Consider the following 18,332-nt stretch of genomic DNA (forward strand, 5'->3'; position numbering starts at 1 on the left):
GGGCTAGTTATAATTTTTGCTAGTTGATCTTGAAGAAGCTCACATCTATTTTCTTTGTGCAGGTTGGGAATATGATGCTGCTTCTGGATATTATTACAACCTGTCTAAAGGATATCACTATGACCCTAACTCTGGCCTATTTTATTCCAGCGATTTAGGTATTGAACTTTGGAGTTAAACTTGTTCATTAGTTGTTTAGTAACCTTTCCCTTTCTTTGAATATATTTTTGTGCAGATTTTCTTGGTCATGCGTCTTATACCATAATTCAATTTTTGTCCCAAATTAGGCAAATGGGTTACAGAAGGAGAGGCATTCAAAACTTCTAAGGTTTCAAGACCAGATACAGGCTCTTCGTCCGTATCAAAAGGCGAAGGATCTGCTTCTAAAGCCAAAGGTGGCCAGGCTCCTGGTTTGGTCATCTCCACCTCTCTAAACACCACAAGAACTGCTAACGGTGCTGCTCCATCATCAATTGCTGTTAACAAGAGAAAAAGGGTGAATGAGAAGACCAAGGTCATATCAAAGGAGGAAGCTGAGGCTCTCAAGGCTAGAGAAGCTGCAAAGAAGAGAATGGAAGAGAGGGAGAAGCCATTGATGGGCCTTTACAAATCATATTGACATGTTAATACTCAATGAGGAGGTACATTTTAACTATAAGTCTGTGCTCATATCCATGTTGTTATGCAGAAATTAGAGCGCACACAGTTTGGCGAATTTTCCTCTCACTATGGGGTTGCTCTTCTGACTTTTCAAGTATGTCTTGGTCCTCAAACCCTTGTATTATAACTGTGCTTTTGTTTAGCGTTTCGTTAGGAATAGCTATGAAATCAATGCTAACCGTTCTAGGCATATAACTAATGCTTTGGGTATCATCTATATATAAATCTGCGAAGTAAGAGTAAGCAGCATCCATTTGTCCTGCCAAAATCTACAGGTGTTACCAGCTCTGAAAGTCCAGCGAACCTGGCTAAGGAAAGGGTCTTGAATTGAGTGCAAGTCTTTAATCAGATTAGATGCCGAAACTTTTGGAGGATTAAATATAGGGTTGGAGGCGTTTACAAAGTAAATGGAGAAGATGACTTTGTTGATATAAGACTTACTATCAGGGATTTTTCAAATCCATGTAGAAAGCAGAGCAAGGTTGAATGGTTACAAGTTAATGACTACTAAACCTCCTTCACTCTTAGCTTTACAAACTCTACCTCAGCTAAACAGACATTTAGGTTTAGAGGACTGCTGGTAGCTACCTCAAAGGAAATTTCTTCTGATTTTATCAATAGCTTTGATGAGCTAACTTGAAAGTTATAAAATGACATGTAATATAAAGGGAGAGAGTATAGAACAGAGTTTATGAGAGTAAGTCTTCCACCAATAGACAGAGACTTGTTTTTCCACAAAGCTAACTTCTTAGAAAAAGAATCTAGAAGGGGTTGTCACTCCTGTCTTGTGAGGGTACTTTTTTGAGAGGAATACCAAGGTATGAGAAGGGGAGGGAGCCAATAGAACAATTAAGCTTGTTTGCCAGATGAATTCCCCTACTTGGGACTTTGCCCAGGTAGAATAGACATGACTTGGAGTGATTAACATTGAGACCTGAGATGTTGCCAAAAATGAACAAGATGGTTTTAAGGGTAATGATGTCATTATGATTAGCTTTATAGAAAATGAGAGTGTCGTCTGTAAATTGAAGGGTTCTTATAGAATTTAGCTCTCCTTTAAGGTTAAGATTAGAAAGGTCTCTTGACTGAATACTAGCAGATATCATCTTGTTTAGGACATCCACAATCAACAGGAAGAGCAAAGGAGAGAAGGGGTCACCCTGTTTTAGACCTCGATGGCATTTGAAATAGGCGGTGGGAGAACCATTTACAATGACTGCAGATTTTGCTGAAGAGAGGATGTGGGATATCCAGATGCACTACCTGGGGCTAAACCCTCCGGCTTTAAGAAGGGAGAGAAGGAAGTCACAATGAACACAGTCGAAAGCTTTGAAAAAATCCACTTTTATGGTACACAGTTCTTTTTTTTCCAGAAGAGCAACGGTTGATCATCTCATGAGCCAGGAGGATTGAGTCAAGAGAAGATTTGCCACTTTGAAAAGCGGACTGAGATCTGTCTACCAAAGATTTGCTTATTAGTTAAGATTTTGGTGAAGATCTTGACTGAACTATTGATCTGGCTAATGGGTCTGAATTCAGCTGGAGAGCTGGCCCCTTCCTTCTTAGGAATGAGACAGATATAAGAGTAGTTGATGTTATGAAGAGGTTTTGCGTCAGAGTGTAATGACTGGATAAAGGATATAACATCTTGATAAATGACATGTCAGAATTTTTGAAAGAAATGAATAGGGAGACCATCAGGCCTTGGGGATTTGTCTGGGTGCAGGTTAAAAACTACCTGCTTGATTTCGTCTACTGAGAAGGGTGAGTCCAAGGTAGAAAGGTCCACATGAGAGGGGGGATAAAAATGGTTCCAATTGATATTGAATCTAGAGGCTGGTTGAGCTTGGAAAAGATTGGAGAAATAGTCATAGAATGCCTGTTTGACGTCTGACCCAGAGGAGAGAATGGTGTTATTGATGGTAAGGTAGGGAATGAAATTGATCCTCCTACGGTGGGAAGCAATTCTGTGGAAAGAAGCCGTGTTGTTATCTCCTTCTTTAACCATTGGATCCTAAATCTCTATTTCCATTTAATCTCATCAGCTTTGGCCAGAGAAAAAAGGAGCTCTCTAAGGTTAACTCTGGATTGGAGTTCATAATCAGAAAGGGATCTAGATTCTTCTAAATAGTTGAGATGGTCAAGATCATTCAGGGCCTTGGATGCAAGCTGAGAGTTAGATTGAAGAACGTGTCTTTTCCACCATTTGATCCTTCTCCTGATGAGTTTTATTTTAAGAGGGAGGGAAGCCGAATGGTCACTAGAGTGTACAAATTAGCATTCTCCAGCAATACTTCTACATATTCTCAAGGTTTATTCATCCATAACACCTGGAAATGACACTCAATTCTCAGAAGAGGATCCGCAGCAGAGGAGAGATCTGATATCACCAAGCTCTACCTTCTCCTTGAGTCAACCAAGCCACCAGATGTATCAGTCCAAGATGGTATAACATGGCCTCAACTCTCATCAGGCGAGTTCTCAGTCAAGTCGTTCTATAATATTCTCAACTTCGGAGGTACCACCTACCATCTTTCCAATTTTATCTGAAAATCTCCTGTCCCTCTCAAAGTAAAGGTTTTTTTTATGGATTTTGAGTTATCATAAACTTAATACTAAGGATAACCTATCTAAGAAAGGATGGACAAGAGACCCCATATGCTCTCTGTGCAGCACTGAAACTGATTCTCATAATCATCTCTTTAATAACTGCTCTTTCACTAGAAACGTTTGGACAATCCTCATCTCATACGAGAAGATTGGAACTGGCCTCAGGAAGTGGACCATCTTATCTCTGCCAAGCCCAATCTCTTGGCTAATTTGAAGCTTAGAGCCCTCTGGAGGGTTCTCCTCCCTTGCTGCTGCTGGTGGATTTGGAATAGTAGAAACAACATCATATTCAACGATGTCCATATTTCACATCACAATATAGCCTCTAATGTTGCTCGTTTTACCCTGTTCTGGACAGGAGCATCTAGTAGTAGAAGGGCCTCTTCTCTTCACAAGGCTACCATTGATCTCGGTCTAAAGGAGCTGGCCAAAGATGGGGCGGGAGACCGCAGCAGACAACTTCTAAGCAGGATTCACTCACTCTCCTTTTGAAGTATCTAGTATAGTGTATTGTAATTACTTGTGTTGTCTTAACATTATCAGCAGACTCTTCTATAACCTTCCATGACTTTGATCCCTGGAAGGATGGAAATAAGGCAGATGTAGCTTGGATGATGACGACAAGGTCCGCTCCCTACCGGCTACATCTTCTTTTGGTTCCGTCCCTTCCCTATTTTGTTAGATCTTGTACATTTTCACTTTGGCTTTTCTATATATGTATATATATATATGAACATGTAACCTCACCTTGTTTTTCAGTTTCAAAAAAATAAAAAAAGAGTAAGCAGTATCTGCAAAGAACTTCAGGTCATGATTCTTGCCAGTGATTGGAAAACAGGGTGTAACCTTTAATAGAAAGATTGAAGACGGAGCATAAATAAAAGATGAAAATTAACAAATGTATTAGGAGCTGGTTTTGTCCCAATTTTTCAAGGTTCTCAACTCTTCATCTTTTGAAGATGTAGAGCAAAATTAGAGGTAGGAAAAGCTTAATAAAGTGAATATTCCGATGCACAAAGCGCAAAGTAGAACTTCATACCAAATAGCATAAGCCTTACAGTTTCGAGCTTTCCCCTGTAGGCTATATTGAATTGTCATTGCTATGCTTTGAAGCGCAGGGAAGAGTGCTTCACAGTGTGCTTGTTTAAAACATTGGAAATGACTTGGAAGTTGGCCTACTTCATGTTCTTTTTGCTGGTTGGGATTTGCGTGATACTTTCTAGAATGAGTTTTATGATAATTGGTACTGCATCTATCATCTATTTTCTACATACTCAACCAAGGAAATATATGACACGCAGAATTGAGAAATTGTCAGACTTATGTTTTAAATTTGAACTATTTAAGGGTTCTTCATTCTTCTAAGTTGAATCCTTGCGAAGAATCACTTCAGACTATGCCCTTTGGACTTGAACTTCAGTATTATTTTCATTCCAGATAAAAAGAAGAGCTACTGGATTATGTTCCTAATAGCAAGGACTTCAACATTTCACTTTGCACACGGTCGACAGTGTTGCCCATAAAACCTGAAACCTGACCATCAATTCTAGCGATGAACCTTGGCCTATTTCAGGTATGAAGTTTCGCATCGCGCAAGTTGTCACATTGATACTAGAATCTGACGATAGCTTTAGGATTTTGCCATGCTTTGAAGTATGCTTTTGATCATTGATCTTGTTTAGTCGCATCTGATTCAAACTATTTGCTCTGCTACGATCCTGTGAAGGAATTTGTTAAGGAACGTGTTGGCATATCATCCATTTGATGGGTGCTTACTAGTGGAATTTAATGTTGTTTCGTGTGAAAGTTGCCGGATGTACATTAGGAAGGAGAATGGAAGACTAGGTTGATACTTAGAATTCCAAGCTCTTAACTCAAACTCAAAAATTCAACAATTAGAGGATCTTCACTCAAGGGGGTGGTCTTGTTACAGACACCATCACCTTGCCCATATCTAGGGCTGAGCATGGTTCGGTCCAAACCGACCGAACCGACCGAACCGACCCGAACCGATCCAAAAAAATCGGTTTTATGAATGAGACGGTTCGGGTCGGGTTGAAAATTTTTCAACCCGAACCGCCCGAACCGACCGAATACCCAGTACCCATTGGCATTAACCCTCAACCCGACCCGTGACCCCTCCCTCAAACTCAGTCTCACGCCCTCAATCCCTAAAATCCCATTCTCATTTCCCAGCCGCCACTCTCTCACTCTCTGTCCGCCTCTCTCACTTCCTCAGTCCACTCTCTCACTCTCTCTCACTCGTCACTCCTCAGCCGCTAGCCGCTCGGAACTCCGCCTCCTTAGAGAAATGGCGATCGAGAAGACGAAGCTGGCGATCGAGATCCCATGATCCTCTTTTTTTCTTTTTTTTCTTTTTTTTTTTGTTTTGTTTTGAAATGAAGTATTTGCTTTTTTGCTCAGATGGACAATTTTGGTTTCCCCCCTTCCATTTTTGGAGATCTCTGGTTTGGAAAATTATTGCATCTTTAAAACTCGGAATCAGTAGACTAGCAGTTTAGTTAAAGAGTAGAGAGCAGATGGCTAGCTCAAGATTAAGCTGTATGCTTGTTTAGTGGAATGAAGAAAAAAGAAAGTTAGGGGCTTTGTGTTAATTATGGGGTCAGAAAATGCAAAATTTTGATCCATGGTTTTATTTGATAAGATTTTCAACGCTTGAGTTCAATTGGGATCCATGGTTTTGATGTAGGTTGTGCGACATTTTAATTGTAGCTGGGCATGAAGTTCATGTTGTTACGGGTGCTCCGGACTTTGGTTTTACTAGCGAGATTCAGTCTCCCAACCTCCACATTAGCAAGGTGAAATATAGAGAGTAGCCTCCTTTTTTTTTGAGAAACTGTCAATTTCTTTGTTGATATTTTAATGGTAGTTGCAGGTGACAGGACGTGCTGGATTGTGGAGTTGTGCAAGCTGATGCATTGACAGTGGACCGTCTGTCCTCCTTGCAGAAGGTATACTCAATCATGGATAGATAAGAGAACATACTTCTACTTGGTTTTTAGCTTATCATATGCTTCTCATGCTTTCCACAAAGTATTGCTCGTTTCAGTTATGTGATTTTCTTTTACTTTCGGTGAGATTGGGCTATATAGATTTGTGTTGCTTCGTTAACTTATTATTGTATACTTCTGAGCTCTGCAGTACTCCGAGACGACTGTGGTGCGAAGGCCTTCCATTTTGGCAGCAGAAGTATCAGAGAATGATATGTTGATACTTTCAGAGGTAAGATTTTTTTTTCTTTGTATATTTCACATAAATTTAACTGTAGAGTATAAAAACCGAACAAACCGAACCGAACCGCACCGAACCGACTTGTAACGGTTCGGTTCGGTTTTGAATATTAGGCGGTTCGGTTCGGTTGTTCAAATTTTGGTAAAAACCGACCCGAACCGAACCGTGCACACCCCTACCCATATCACTTCCAATGACAAAGTCCGCTGTGGCTTTTTCCAATATCAGCGAGTTTTGTTTCATCGGAGTTCGCCTTAAAATGACCATCCCGGTCAGGCGGAATCCGGTGAGTCCTAGAGCTGTAAGCTTAAACGAGACTCTAATGATTAGCCGTTAATTTAACCTTTTTGCGACCTTGGGTATTTTTAGAGCTTGAAATAAACTACGGTTAACCCGTTAACCCAGACGAACATGCCCTATTGCATCGTCATCTGAGCCTACGTGATTCATGTGCAGTCTACGAGCATAGTTGTGATTATTGTGGATCATTGTGACGCTTGGACGCTCAACAAACCCCAATCATTGTCTTTGGACCTTTCCGTGGGCATGTCCGAACTTTATGCACATTTAGTAGAGATAGATTGGTTAACGGGCACTCTTGCCGGTTGTTGCCACTTGGTTAGTACACAATTTTCATGAAAATTGAAAAATATTTTGGCTTGTAGAAACACAAATACTTTAGCCAGTATGGACCCACATTAAACGATAAAGCCTCATATCATGAATTTATATTTCTTTAAGGTTGTATGTTATGCCCTTGTGTTTTCAGTCGTCAAAGTATGGTTCTTTGTCAGTAACGGACAGGTGTCCCCCTACATGCACCGCTCAAATCGAATTGACGGTCAGGACAACCAAGAATCCCGACTTAGCCGACTCGCGGAGTCGGCATCTCCTTAGGTTGACTCGAATAGCGATACTTGTCGGTCCTCTTGTCGAAGACGACTCGTTACGAGCCCACTCGACCAGTTATTCGACACCTCGCATGGTCGACTCGAAAGACGTTACTTCTTGACACCCCTCGTTACAAGCCAAAAGACGATTTTAACCTCGAACCTCCCCCGTTGACAGCGCGTCGGCGTCACATCAAATGATTGACAGACGCCATCATTTCTCCATCCCCTACACCATTCATGACACATCGGACCAAGCCGGCTTCTGCGCCTCCCATCGCATCTCATTAATGTCGAAATGATAGCGCTCATCACGCAGCCGATCCACGATCGACACATGTAAAATAGATGCTGACTCAACCGCCAGCTAAGGCTCGGCCAAAAATACTAGACTACCCCTCTTGCTTGACTATAAAAAGAAAAATTATTCCAAATACAAGGGTAAGCAAATTCTCAGAAATCTTTCTCCATTCCGCTGCATTTTTCTCATATTCTCACTCAAGCACCTAGCTGACTTGATCGTTGGAGGAACAACGGGGGAACCAGTCCTCTTCCTCTTACGAGTTGTTACGCGTGCAGGGACGAGCAGTCCAACTCCAAATCAGATATTTGGAAAATCGAGCGGCCCCCATATCAACTCAATCCTTACCTACCTTCTCTTTTTTAACCGTGTGATTTAAACCATCAACACCCTTAAATATTTAATATATTGAAATTAATGTCTTGGATAGTTGAAATTGCTTTTAGGTTCGCCAATGCTCGTAAGTTGCTAATTTTTTTAAAACGATATTTTTGTTTTCGAATTGTACTTTAAATTTTAAGAAGAAACTTTATGCGCCCTCGAAATCTCTGATCACAGTTCGGAGATGTTGCCTACTCGCGCACGGTAGCCCGTCGACAGCATAACTGAAATCATGTGGTCGAGTATTGTCTTCCAGTGCCTCTATCATGGCATTGTCCTCAAAAGCCCTTGCATTCTTGTCCCCTCTTTAACCTTATTGCACATAATTTTAGAGGGCGGGGGCCGGAGAGAAAGAGCGTGATTTTAGAGACGGAAAGTGGGGCAAACTTTGTAACGGTGGATCCTTCGAAAGCAACCGGTTAGGTTTGAACGCATGCGGGCAGCTTTGACCGACCAACCAATTTGTGCGTGTGTGCTGGTGTCACAGCCAATCAAGCGGAGCCCTTCAGGAACCAAGTTAGAGGGAAGGGTTATTTGCGCATATACACCTTAGATCACGGGTATTGTCGAAACCACCCCTCAAATCTTAGTATTTGTAAAACTATCCCATGAACCATCAATTTTTTTTTTTTTTTTTTTTTTGGGGGGGGGGGGGGTAAAGGTGTTTTTTTTTTTTTTTTTTTTTTTTTGGGGGGGGGGGGGATAATACACCTAAAATTGACAAATTATCAGCTCGACAAGTAAAATTTTGACTATTTTGTTGATAGGTTTTATATTGCGCTTACAATTAGCCCGTCAAAGTCAACGATTCATTGATCTAGATTCATTGATCTAGAGGTATTTTTTTTTTCGAAACTGATAATTTAAGTGTTAGTTTTGCAAATACTAAAAATTCTGGGGATAGTTTCGCAAGTACCCATAATTAAAGGGGTATAATGCAAATAACCCTAATAAACAGCACAAGATTATATTAGTTTACGGCCAATCTAAGATGTGTCATTCAAAAGGAAATGAACAGTAGTATGCTTAATTTGATCATTCTCCTTCCAAAAAATGATTATATTAGTTTGGCTGTCAGAACACGTGTTGTTGCATAAAAAAATTATGAAAAGCAGCACGAAAATTACCTTCATAAACAGAAGATGAGAATGTACACTCTCTTATTGCAACCTTCTGAACTTTATGTTACAAGTTTTCTGAATTTTCAGTGAAACGTAGTAGTCTTACTGGGAACATTAATTTCAGGCAAAATTCTAAGGAGAAGAGTAGCCATGACATTCGGATTTGGATCCTTTCCACTACACAAAAAATAGTGGAGGGACCACTACATAATCACAGCCATTGATTATCTAGTTGATGGTTATGATTTTTTCTAATCACAGCCATTGATTATCTAGTTGATGGTTATGATTTTTTCTTTTAGTGCAAATTAGGAATGAGTGCAATACACGGGGGTATGGTAAGTGTTAGATTTAGATTGTATCATAACCATCTACTAAATAATCAATGCTTGAGATTAAAAGTAGTGGTCTCTCCATTACTTTTTTGTAGTGGAGAGGATCCAAATCCCTGTGAAAAGAGCCGTCAGAATAATAAAACAAAAATAAAATAAAACGCAATAAGAGCGTAGCCAACGAAACAAGCAACCTCACGAGTTTGAACTGAAAATAAACAGAAAATTGTTTTAAATTAAGAATAAATACAACCGAAACAAACACCCGAGTCATCCGACTCCTCTTGTATGAAACATATTGTACAGTTTGCGGATCCAGCAGCAAGAACAAACAAATTTCGGACGTCAATTGACTCCTATAGCTAGCTTCATAACTTTATCGCCGACGGTCAAAAGATGAGCAGCTATCGTGGAAACTCTTGGCAACGCCATTAACAGCGGGATTAAAGCTCAAACACCCAAAAAACCCGTGCCTGTTGAAAGGCAACGCCGTCTTCTTCTTCATCTCCTCGGCCGCCGCCCTGTTCGACTTGTAGTGCAAGAACAAACAAATTTCGGACGTCAATTGACTCCTATAGCTAGCTTCATAACTTTATCGCCGACGGTCAAAAGATGAGCAGCTATCGTGGAAACTCTTGGCAACGCCATTAACAGCGGGATTAAAGCTCAAACACCCAAAAAACCCGTGCCTGTTGAAAGGCAACGCCGTCTTCTTCTTCATCTCCTCGGCCGCCGCCCTGTTCGACTTGTAGTGATAGTAAAATATTGCATTCGCATGTTTCTCAATTACAAATACGGAATAAGAAAAATACGTAGATAGGATGTGAGGTATTTCCTCTTTCAAACACCAAAAAATAAAAATAAAAATGGTGGAGATAAGATAAGGATTTAATGCATTGATGTTACAATCTTAATTGTCATTAAGAATTGTAACAGTCACATTAATTGTTAGTGACTCTTGAGCTGACCTTAGAGGCCTATAAATAGTGCCCTATGGTTTCCTCTTGTTTGCACTTTAGGGTCGGTTTGGGAGTGTTTGGTTTGGTAAAAAAAAAAAAGAAATGGAGATGAGATGAGTTGTCACATTATTATAGGATAATGTGAGTGATTTTTTAAGAAAACTTGTTTTGATTTTGTTTGGTTGGCGAAAAAAATAAGGAAATGAATTATAAGAAACCTATTTCTTGTAATAGGTTGTTTTCTTTTGTTTGGATTATTCTTAAAAATAAGAAAATAGATTATATGAGATGAGTTGTCATTATATTATTAGATGATGTGACACACACTTAAGGAAATTGTTTTCCTAGCTTTTTGGGAGAAAATGAGTGGAAATAAAATATTAATGAGATGTGATGAGTTGTCACCGTCTTATTGGATGATGTGAGTGATTTGAAATGATGAAGTGAGATGAGTTGAGTGATGTTGTGGATGAAAATAATATTTTATTAGATGTGATGAATAAGTTGTTGGATGAAAATAATATTTTATTAATATGGTGGATGTGGTGGATGAGTTGTTGGATAAAAATAATATTTTATTAGACGTGGTGGATGAGTTGTTGGATAAAAATAATATTTTATTAGACGTGGTGGATGAGTTGTTGGATAAAAATAATATTTTATTAGACGTGGTGGATGAGTTGTTGGATAAAAATAATATTTTATTAGATGTTATGTGTGAGTTTTAGGGATGGAAATGGATGAAATTGTACTTTTTTGAGTTTTTTTTTATTTTCATTTTTATTTCTTGGTTTTTAGGAAATAACCAAGCAAGCCCTTAACATTGTCGTCGCTTGGTTTTTGGCCGTGTGCTCTAATGTTTTCGAAAGTCGCGTTTTATAACGTGACGTTCGTAAGTTGGTTTTACAACATTTGAACTCTTGATGTTAGTTGAAATTATCATTAAGCATACCACAATGCTTACCTTAAACCCACCCTAATTATATTGTAGAATATAATTACGACGGATTGAAGTAAATTCAACAAGCATTAAGGCTGGAAAGTTATAAATTTAGCCTGTGAGTAACACATTGGAAAATTTTGTCCGCGTGCGTTGAGGGTGGGGGTTTCTCACGTTTGCATAGCACAAGGTGTTAAAGTATAGATTTTAAAAACTTTAAGGTGTGTTTGGCAAACACCTCAAAACTAGGTCAGGACTAATCCTAACCCAGTTTTGAGGTAAAATAATACTTTTTTGAACCAAAGGAGGAGAGGTTCAAAAAAGAACTAGTTTTAGGCCTTATTTTTGACGTAACAAATTAAAACTGGGCTAGAACTCTACCAGTTTTTGCCAATTAAAAAAGACCCAAAACTAGGGCACCTGTTCTAATTTTAAGTGTTTGACAAACACTCTTAAGACATATAAGTGTAAATTACCGGGAAGTATTGGGTATTTAAGTGCTAATTAGCCTTGTAATAAGGTCTAACAATTCTAACTCTGATATGTACTGTACGTGTTAAGAATATAGAACAAATATTTCACTCTGATCTGTCAAGTGTTATCCCTGAGTCTGATCTTTACTTGTTCGAAGAAAATAAATTATAGGAGTAAGTATTACTTTTGTATTATCCGATTATAATCCTTAATCATCATCACTTGGTTTTGGCATATGCTCTAATATTTTTTGAAGTTACGATTTAAGATTCTGTTATTCAGATGTGGGTTTTTTTTTGGAATTTTATCATGTGACATTCATAAGCTGGTTTTAGAACATTTTAACTCTTAATGTTAGTTGAAATTATCATTAAATATACCATATTGTTGGATTTTTTGGTCAAAACTATTTTCTAAAATGAGTTTTCAAACTATATATATATTAACTACAAGTACTTTTCATAAATGCTTAGTAGTCTAGTGGAAAGTTTATGTTTTGGTTTTTCAAAAGGTTTCTTGTTCGAGGCTTGCATTGGCAAGCCGAGAAATGTTTTAGTTAAATTAATCCCTCATAAGTTCTAGTGGGTCATGGGTCGTGGGTCGTGGGCCGTGGGCCGCGGGTCAATGGGCCGGGGATCGGGGCTAATCGGGCTGAGGCGTTAAGTGGCGCTTTGTTAGGCACACTTCGAAGGTTGCCTCGCAGCATGCAAACGAGCTACGTATTCGCACGAGGGTGACCCTAGCATTCTCGTAGTTTGACAAGGTTCGCTCGTTCGACGAGGTTCATCTATCATACGAGGTTCGCCTGTTTGACGATGTTCGTTCGTTCGACGAGGTTCGTCTGTCATACGAGGTTCGCCTGTTTAACGACGTTCGTTTGTCAAACGAGGTTCGTCTGATTTGCTGAGACATGACCCTCGCGTTTCGTAGCAACGCATCCACTGATTGCCTCGTATTCAGGAGTTACTGCATGCAGCAGTTACAACAACATTAAAAGCAACTTAATGCATTGATGTTACAATCTTAATTGTCATTAAGAATTGTAACAGTCACATTAATTGTTAGTGACTCTTGAGCTGACCTTAGAGGCCTATAAATAGTGCCCTATGGTTTCCTCTTGTTTGCACTTTAGGGTCGGTTTGGGAGTGTTTGGTTTGGTAAAAAAAAAAAAGAAATGGAGATGAGATGAGTTGTCACATTATTATAGGATAATGTGAGTGATTTTTTAAGAAAACTTGTTTTGATTTTGTTTGGTTGGCGAAAAAAATAAGGAAATGAATTATAAGAAACCTATTTCTTGTAATAGGTTGTTTTCTTTTGTTTGGATTATTCTTAAAAATAAGAAAATAGATTATATGAGATGAGTTGTCATTATATTATTAGATGATGTGACACACACTTAAGGAAATTGTTTTCCTAGCTTTTTGGGAGAAAATGAGTGGAAATAAAATATTAATGAGATGTGATGAGTTGTCACCGTCTTATTGGATGATGTGAGTGATTTGAAATGATGAAGTGAGATGAGTTGAGTGATGTTGTGGATGAAAATAATATTTTATTAGATGTGATGAATAAGTTGTTGGATGAAAATAATATTTTATTAATATGGTGGATGTGGTGGATGAGTTGTTGGATAAAAATAATATTTTATTAGACGTGGTGGATGAGTTGTTGGATAAAAATAATATTTTATTAGACGTGGTGGATGAGTTGTTGGATAAAAATAATATTTTATTAGACGTGGTGGATGAGTTGTTGGATAAAAATAATATTTTATTAGATGTTATGTGTGAGTTTTAGGGATGGAAATGGATGAAATTGTACTTTTTTGAGTTTTTTTTTATTTTCATTTTTATTTCTTGGTTTTTAGGAAATAACCAAGCAAGCCCTTAACATTGTCGTCGCTTGGTTTTTGGCCGTGTGCTCTAATGTTTTCGAAAGTCGCGTTTTATAACGTGACGTTCGTAAGTTGGTTTTACAACATTTGAACTCTTGATGTTAGTTGAAATTATCATTAAGCATACCACAATGCTTACCTTAAACCCACCCTAATTATATTGTAGAATATAATTACGACGGATTGAAGTAAATTCAACAAGCATTAAGGCTGGAAAGTTATAAATTTAGCCTGTGAGTAACACATTGGAAAATTTTGTCCGCGTGCGTTGAGGGTGGGGGTTTCTCACGTTTGCATAGCACAAGGTGTTAAAGTATAGATTTTAAAAACTTTAAGGTGTGTTTGGCAAACACCTCAAAACTAGGTCAGGACTAATCCTAACCCAGTTTTGAGGTAAAATAATACTTTTTTGAACCAAAGGAGGAGAGGTTCAAAAAAGAACTAGTTTTAGGCCTTATTTTTGACGTAACAAATTAAAACTGGGCTAGAACTCTACCAGTTTTTGCCAATTAAAAAAGACCCAAAACTAGGGCACCTGTTCTAATTTTAAGTGTTTGACAAACACTCTTAAGACATATAAGTGTAAATTACCGGGAAGTATTGGGTATTTAAGTGCTAATTAGCCTTGTAATAAGGTCTAACAATTCTAACTCTGATATGTACTGTACGTGTTAAGAATATAGAACAAATATTTCACTCTGATCTGTCAAGTGTTATCCCTGAGTCTGATCTTTACTTGTTCGAAGAAAATAAATTATAGGAGTAAGTATTACTTTTGTATTATCCGATTATAATCCTTAATCATCATCACTTGGTTTTGGCATATGCTCTAATATTTTTTGAAGTTACGATTAAGATTCTGTTATTCAGATGTGGGTTTTTTTTTTGGAATTTTATCATGTGACATTCATAAGCTGGTTTTAGAACATTTTAACTCTTAATGTTAGTTGAAATTATCATTAAATATACCATATTGTTGGATTTTTTGGTCAAAACTATTTTCTAAAATGAGTTTTCAAACTATATATATATTAACTACAAGTACTTTTCATAAATGCTTAGTAGTCTAGTGGAAAGTTTATGTTTTGGTTTTTCAAAAGGTTTCTTGTTCGAGGCTTGCATTGGCAAGCCGAGAAATGTTTTAGTTAAATTAATCCCTCATAAGTTCTAGTGGGTCATGGGTCGTGGGTCGTGGGCCGTGGGCCGCGGGTCAATGGGCCGGGGATCGGGGCTAATCGGGCTGAGGCGTTAAGTGGCGCTTTGTTAGGCACACTTCGAAGGTTGCCTCGCAGCATGCAAACGAGCTACGTATTCGCACGAGGGTGACCCTAGCATTCTCGTAGTTTGACAAGGTTCGCTCGTTCGACGAGGTTCATCTATCATACGAGGTTCGCCTGTTTGACGATGTTCGTTCGTTCGACGAGGTTCGTCTGTCATACGAGGTTCGCTTGTCGAAGATGAAGTCGGTGTTGGAGGGAACCATGATCTCCATTCTTTGTGTAGAGCTCGGGGATATTATTGGAGACGGAGGGAGAGAGAGAAGGGGAGAGTTTTTATATATATGGGGTTTTTTTTTTAGTTTAGTTTGTTGGAAGGTGAGAGGAAGTGAGGAGGTTAAATTGACTTTAGACTAGATTTTGAGGAGGGAGGGAGGGAGGAATAAAGTAGGGAATTTAAAAGCAACTTAATGCATTGATGTTACAATCTTAATTGTCATTAAGAATTGTAACAGTCACATTAATTGTTAGTGACTCTTGAGCTGACCTTAGAGGCCTATAAATAGTGCCCTATGGTTTCCTCTTGTTTGCACTTTAGGGTCGGTTTGGGAGTGTTTGGTTTGGTAAAAAAAAAAAAGAAATGGAGATGAGATGAGTTGTCACATTATTATAGGATAATGTGAGTGATTTTTTAAGAAAACTTGTTTTGATTTTGTTTGGTTGGCGAAAAAAATAAGGAAATGAATTATAAGAAACCTATTTCTTGTAATAGGTTGTTTTCTTTTGTTTGGATTATTCTTAAAAATAAGAAAATAGATTATATGAGATGAGTTGTCATTATATTATTAGATGATGTGACACACACTTAAGGAAATTGTTTTCCTAGCTTTTTGGGAGAAAATGAGTGGAAATAAAATATTAATGAGATGTGATGAGTTGTCACCGTCTTATTGGATGATGTGAGTGATTTGAAATGATGAAGTGAGATGAGTTGAGTGATGTTGTGGATGAAAATAATATTTTATTAGATGTGATGAATAAGTTGTTGGATGAAAATAATATTTTATTAATATGGTGGATGTGGTGGATGAGTTGTTGGATAAAAATATAAAAATAATATTTTATTAGATGTTATGTGTGAGTTTTAGGGATGGAAATGGATGAAATTGTACTTTTTTGAGTTTTTTTTTATTTTCATTTTTATTTCTTGGTTTTTAGGAAATAACCAAGCAAGCCCTTAACATTGTCGTCGCTTGGTTTTTGGCCGTGTGCTCTAATGTTTTCGAAAGTCGCGTTTTATAACGTGACGTTCGTAAGTTGGTTTTACAACATTTGAACTCTTGATGTTAGTTGAAATTATCATTAAGCATACCACAATGCTTACCTTAAACCCACCCTAATTATATTGTAGAATATAATTACGACGGATTGAAGTAAATTCAACAAGCATTAAGGCTGGAAAGTTATAAATTTAGCCTGTGAGTAACACATTGGAAAATTTTGTCCGCGTGCGTTGAGGGTGGGGGTTTCTCACGTTTGCATAGCACAAGGTGTTAAAGTATAGATTTTAAAAACTTTAAGGTGTGTTTGGCAAACACCTCAAAACTAGGTCAGGACTAATCCTAACCCAGTTTTGAGGTAAAATAATACTTTTTTGAACCAAAGGAGGAGAGGTTCAAAAAAGAACTAGTTTTAGGCCTTATTTTTGACGTAACAAATTAAAACTGGGCTAGAACTCTACCAGTTTTTGCCAATTAAAAAAGACCCAAAACTAGGGCACCTGTTCTAATTTTAAGTGTTTGACAAACACTCTTAAGACATATAAGTGTAAATTACCGGGAAGTATTGGGTATTTAAGTGCTAATTAGCCTTGTAATAAGGTCTAACAATTCTAACTCTGATATGTACTGTACGTGTTAAGAATATAGAACAAATATTTCACTCTGATCTGTCAAGTGTTATCCCTGAGTCTGATCTTTACTTGTTCGAAGAAAATAAATTATAGGAGTAAGTATTACTTTTGTATTATCCGATTATAATCCTTAATCATCATCACTTGGTTTTGGCATATGCTCTAATATTTTTTGAAGTTACGATTTAAGATTCTGTTATTCAGATGTGGGTTTTTTTTTGGAATTTTATCATGTGACATTCATAAGCTGGTTTTAGAACATTTTAACTCTTAATGTTAGTTGAAATTATCATTAAATATACCATATTGTTGGATTTTTTGGTCAAAACTATTTTCTAAAATGAGTTTTCAAACTATATATATATTAACTACAAGTACTTTTCATAAATGCTTAGTAGTCTAGTGGAAAGTTTATGTTTTGGTTTTTCAAAAGGTTTCTTGTTCGAGGCTTGCATTGGCAAGCCGAGAAATGTTTTAGTTAAATTAATCCCTCATAAGTTCTAGTGGGTCATGGGTCGTGGGTCGTGGGCCGTGGGCCGCGGGTCAATGGGCCGGGGATCGGGGCTAATCGGGCTGAGGCGTTAAGTGGCGCTTTGTTAGGCACACTTCGAAGGTTGCCTCGCAGCATGCAAACGAGCTACGTATTCGCACGAGGGTGACCCTAGCATTCTCGTAGTTTGACAAGGTTCGCTCGTTCGACGAGGTTCATCTATCATACGAGGTTCGCCTGTTTGACGATGTTCGTTCGTTCGACGAGGTTCGTCTGTCATACGAGGTTCGCTTGTTTGATGATGTTCGTCTGTCATACAAGGTTCGCTCAATCGACGAGGTTCGTCTGTCATATGAGGTTTGCCTGTTTGACGATGTTCGCTCGTTCGACGAGGTTCGTCTGTCATACGAGGTTCGCCTGTTTAACGACGTTCGTTTGTCAAACGAGGTTCGTCTGATTTGCTGAGACATGACCCTCGCGTTTCGTAGCAACGCATCCACTGATTGCCTCGTATTCAGGAGTTACTGCATGCAGCAGTTACAACAACATTAAAAGCAACTTAATGCATTGATGTTACAATCTTAATTGTCATTAAGAATTGTAACAGTCACATTAATTGTTAGTGACTCTTGAGCTGACCTTAGAGGCCTATAAATAGTGCCCTTGGGTAGCTCTTGGTTGCTGCTGGAAACTTTCTCGCGAGTGTGGAATATGAACGTCAGTATAGAATACGGAAGTCGGTAAACACACGCGAGCTTGGAAAACGAACGTCGGATCGACGTTGTTGTTGCTGTTGTTGTGCTGCTACTGCAGAAACTGTGTCCGCAGGAACCCTGAAACCGAAAGGTTCTGAGATCTAGGAGATCTTTTTCCTTGACCGAAAGGCCTTATAGATC

At 38.3% G+C, this 18,332-nt stretch overlaps 1 protein-coding gene across 3 annotated transcripts in view; it reads left to right on the top strand.

Annotated features, from left to right (window-relative positions):
• LOC109832863 (zinc finger protein ZOP1) overlaps positions 1-8,711 on the top strand; it is a 12,247-nt gene extending 3,536 nt beyond the window's left edge. Inside the window, exons 4-10 of one of the 3 annotated variants that reach the window (XR_002245008.1) lie at positions 63-158; positions 288-641; positions 4,708-4,843; positions 5,981-6,089; positions 6,167-6,242; positions 6,433-6,513; positions 8,272-8,711. Coding sequence is in view for 2 of the 3 variants with exons in the window: in XM_020400326.1 (XP_020255915.1) it covers positions 63-158; positions 288-619 (428 nt within the window). In the remaining variant the exon portion in view is untranslated. Of the gene's footprint in view, positions 1-62; positions 159-287; positions 853-3,628; positions 3,896-4,707; positions 4,844-5,980; positions 6,090-6,166; positions 6,243-6,432; positions 6,514-8,271 lie in introns of those variants that run through there. The other 2 variants (XM_020400326.1, XM_020400325.1) reach the window with 2 other exon arrangements.

Source organism: Asparagus officinalis, chromosome 3 (genome assembly GCF_001876935.1).
Source record: "Asparagus officinalis chromosome 3, Aspof.V1, whole genome shotgun sequence".
Taxonomy (NCBI): Eukaryota; Viridiplantae; Streptophyta; class Magnoliopsida; order Asparagales; family Asparagaceae; genus Asparagus; species Asparagus officinalis.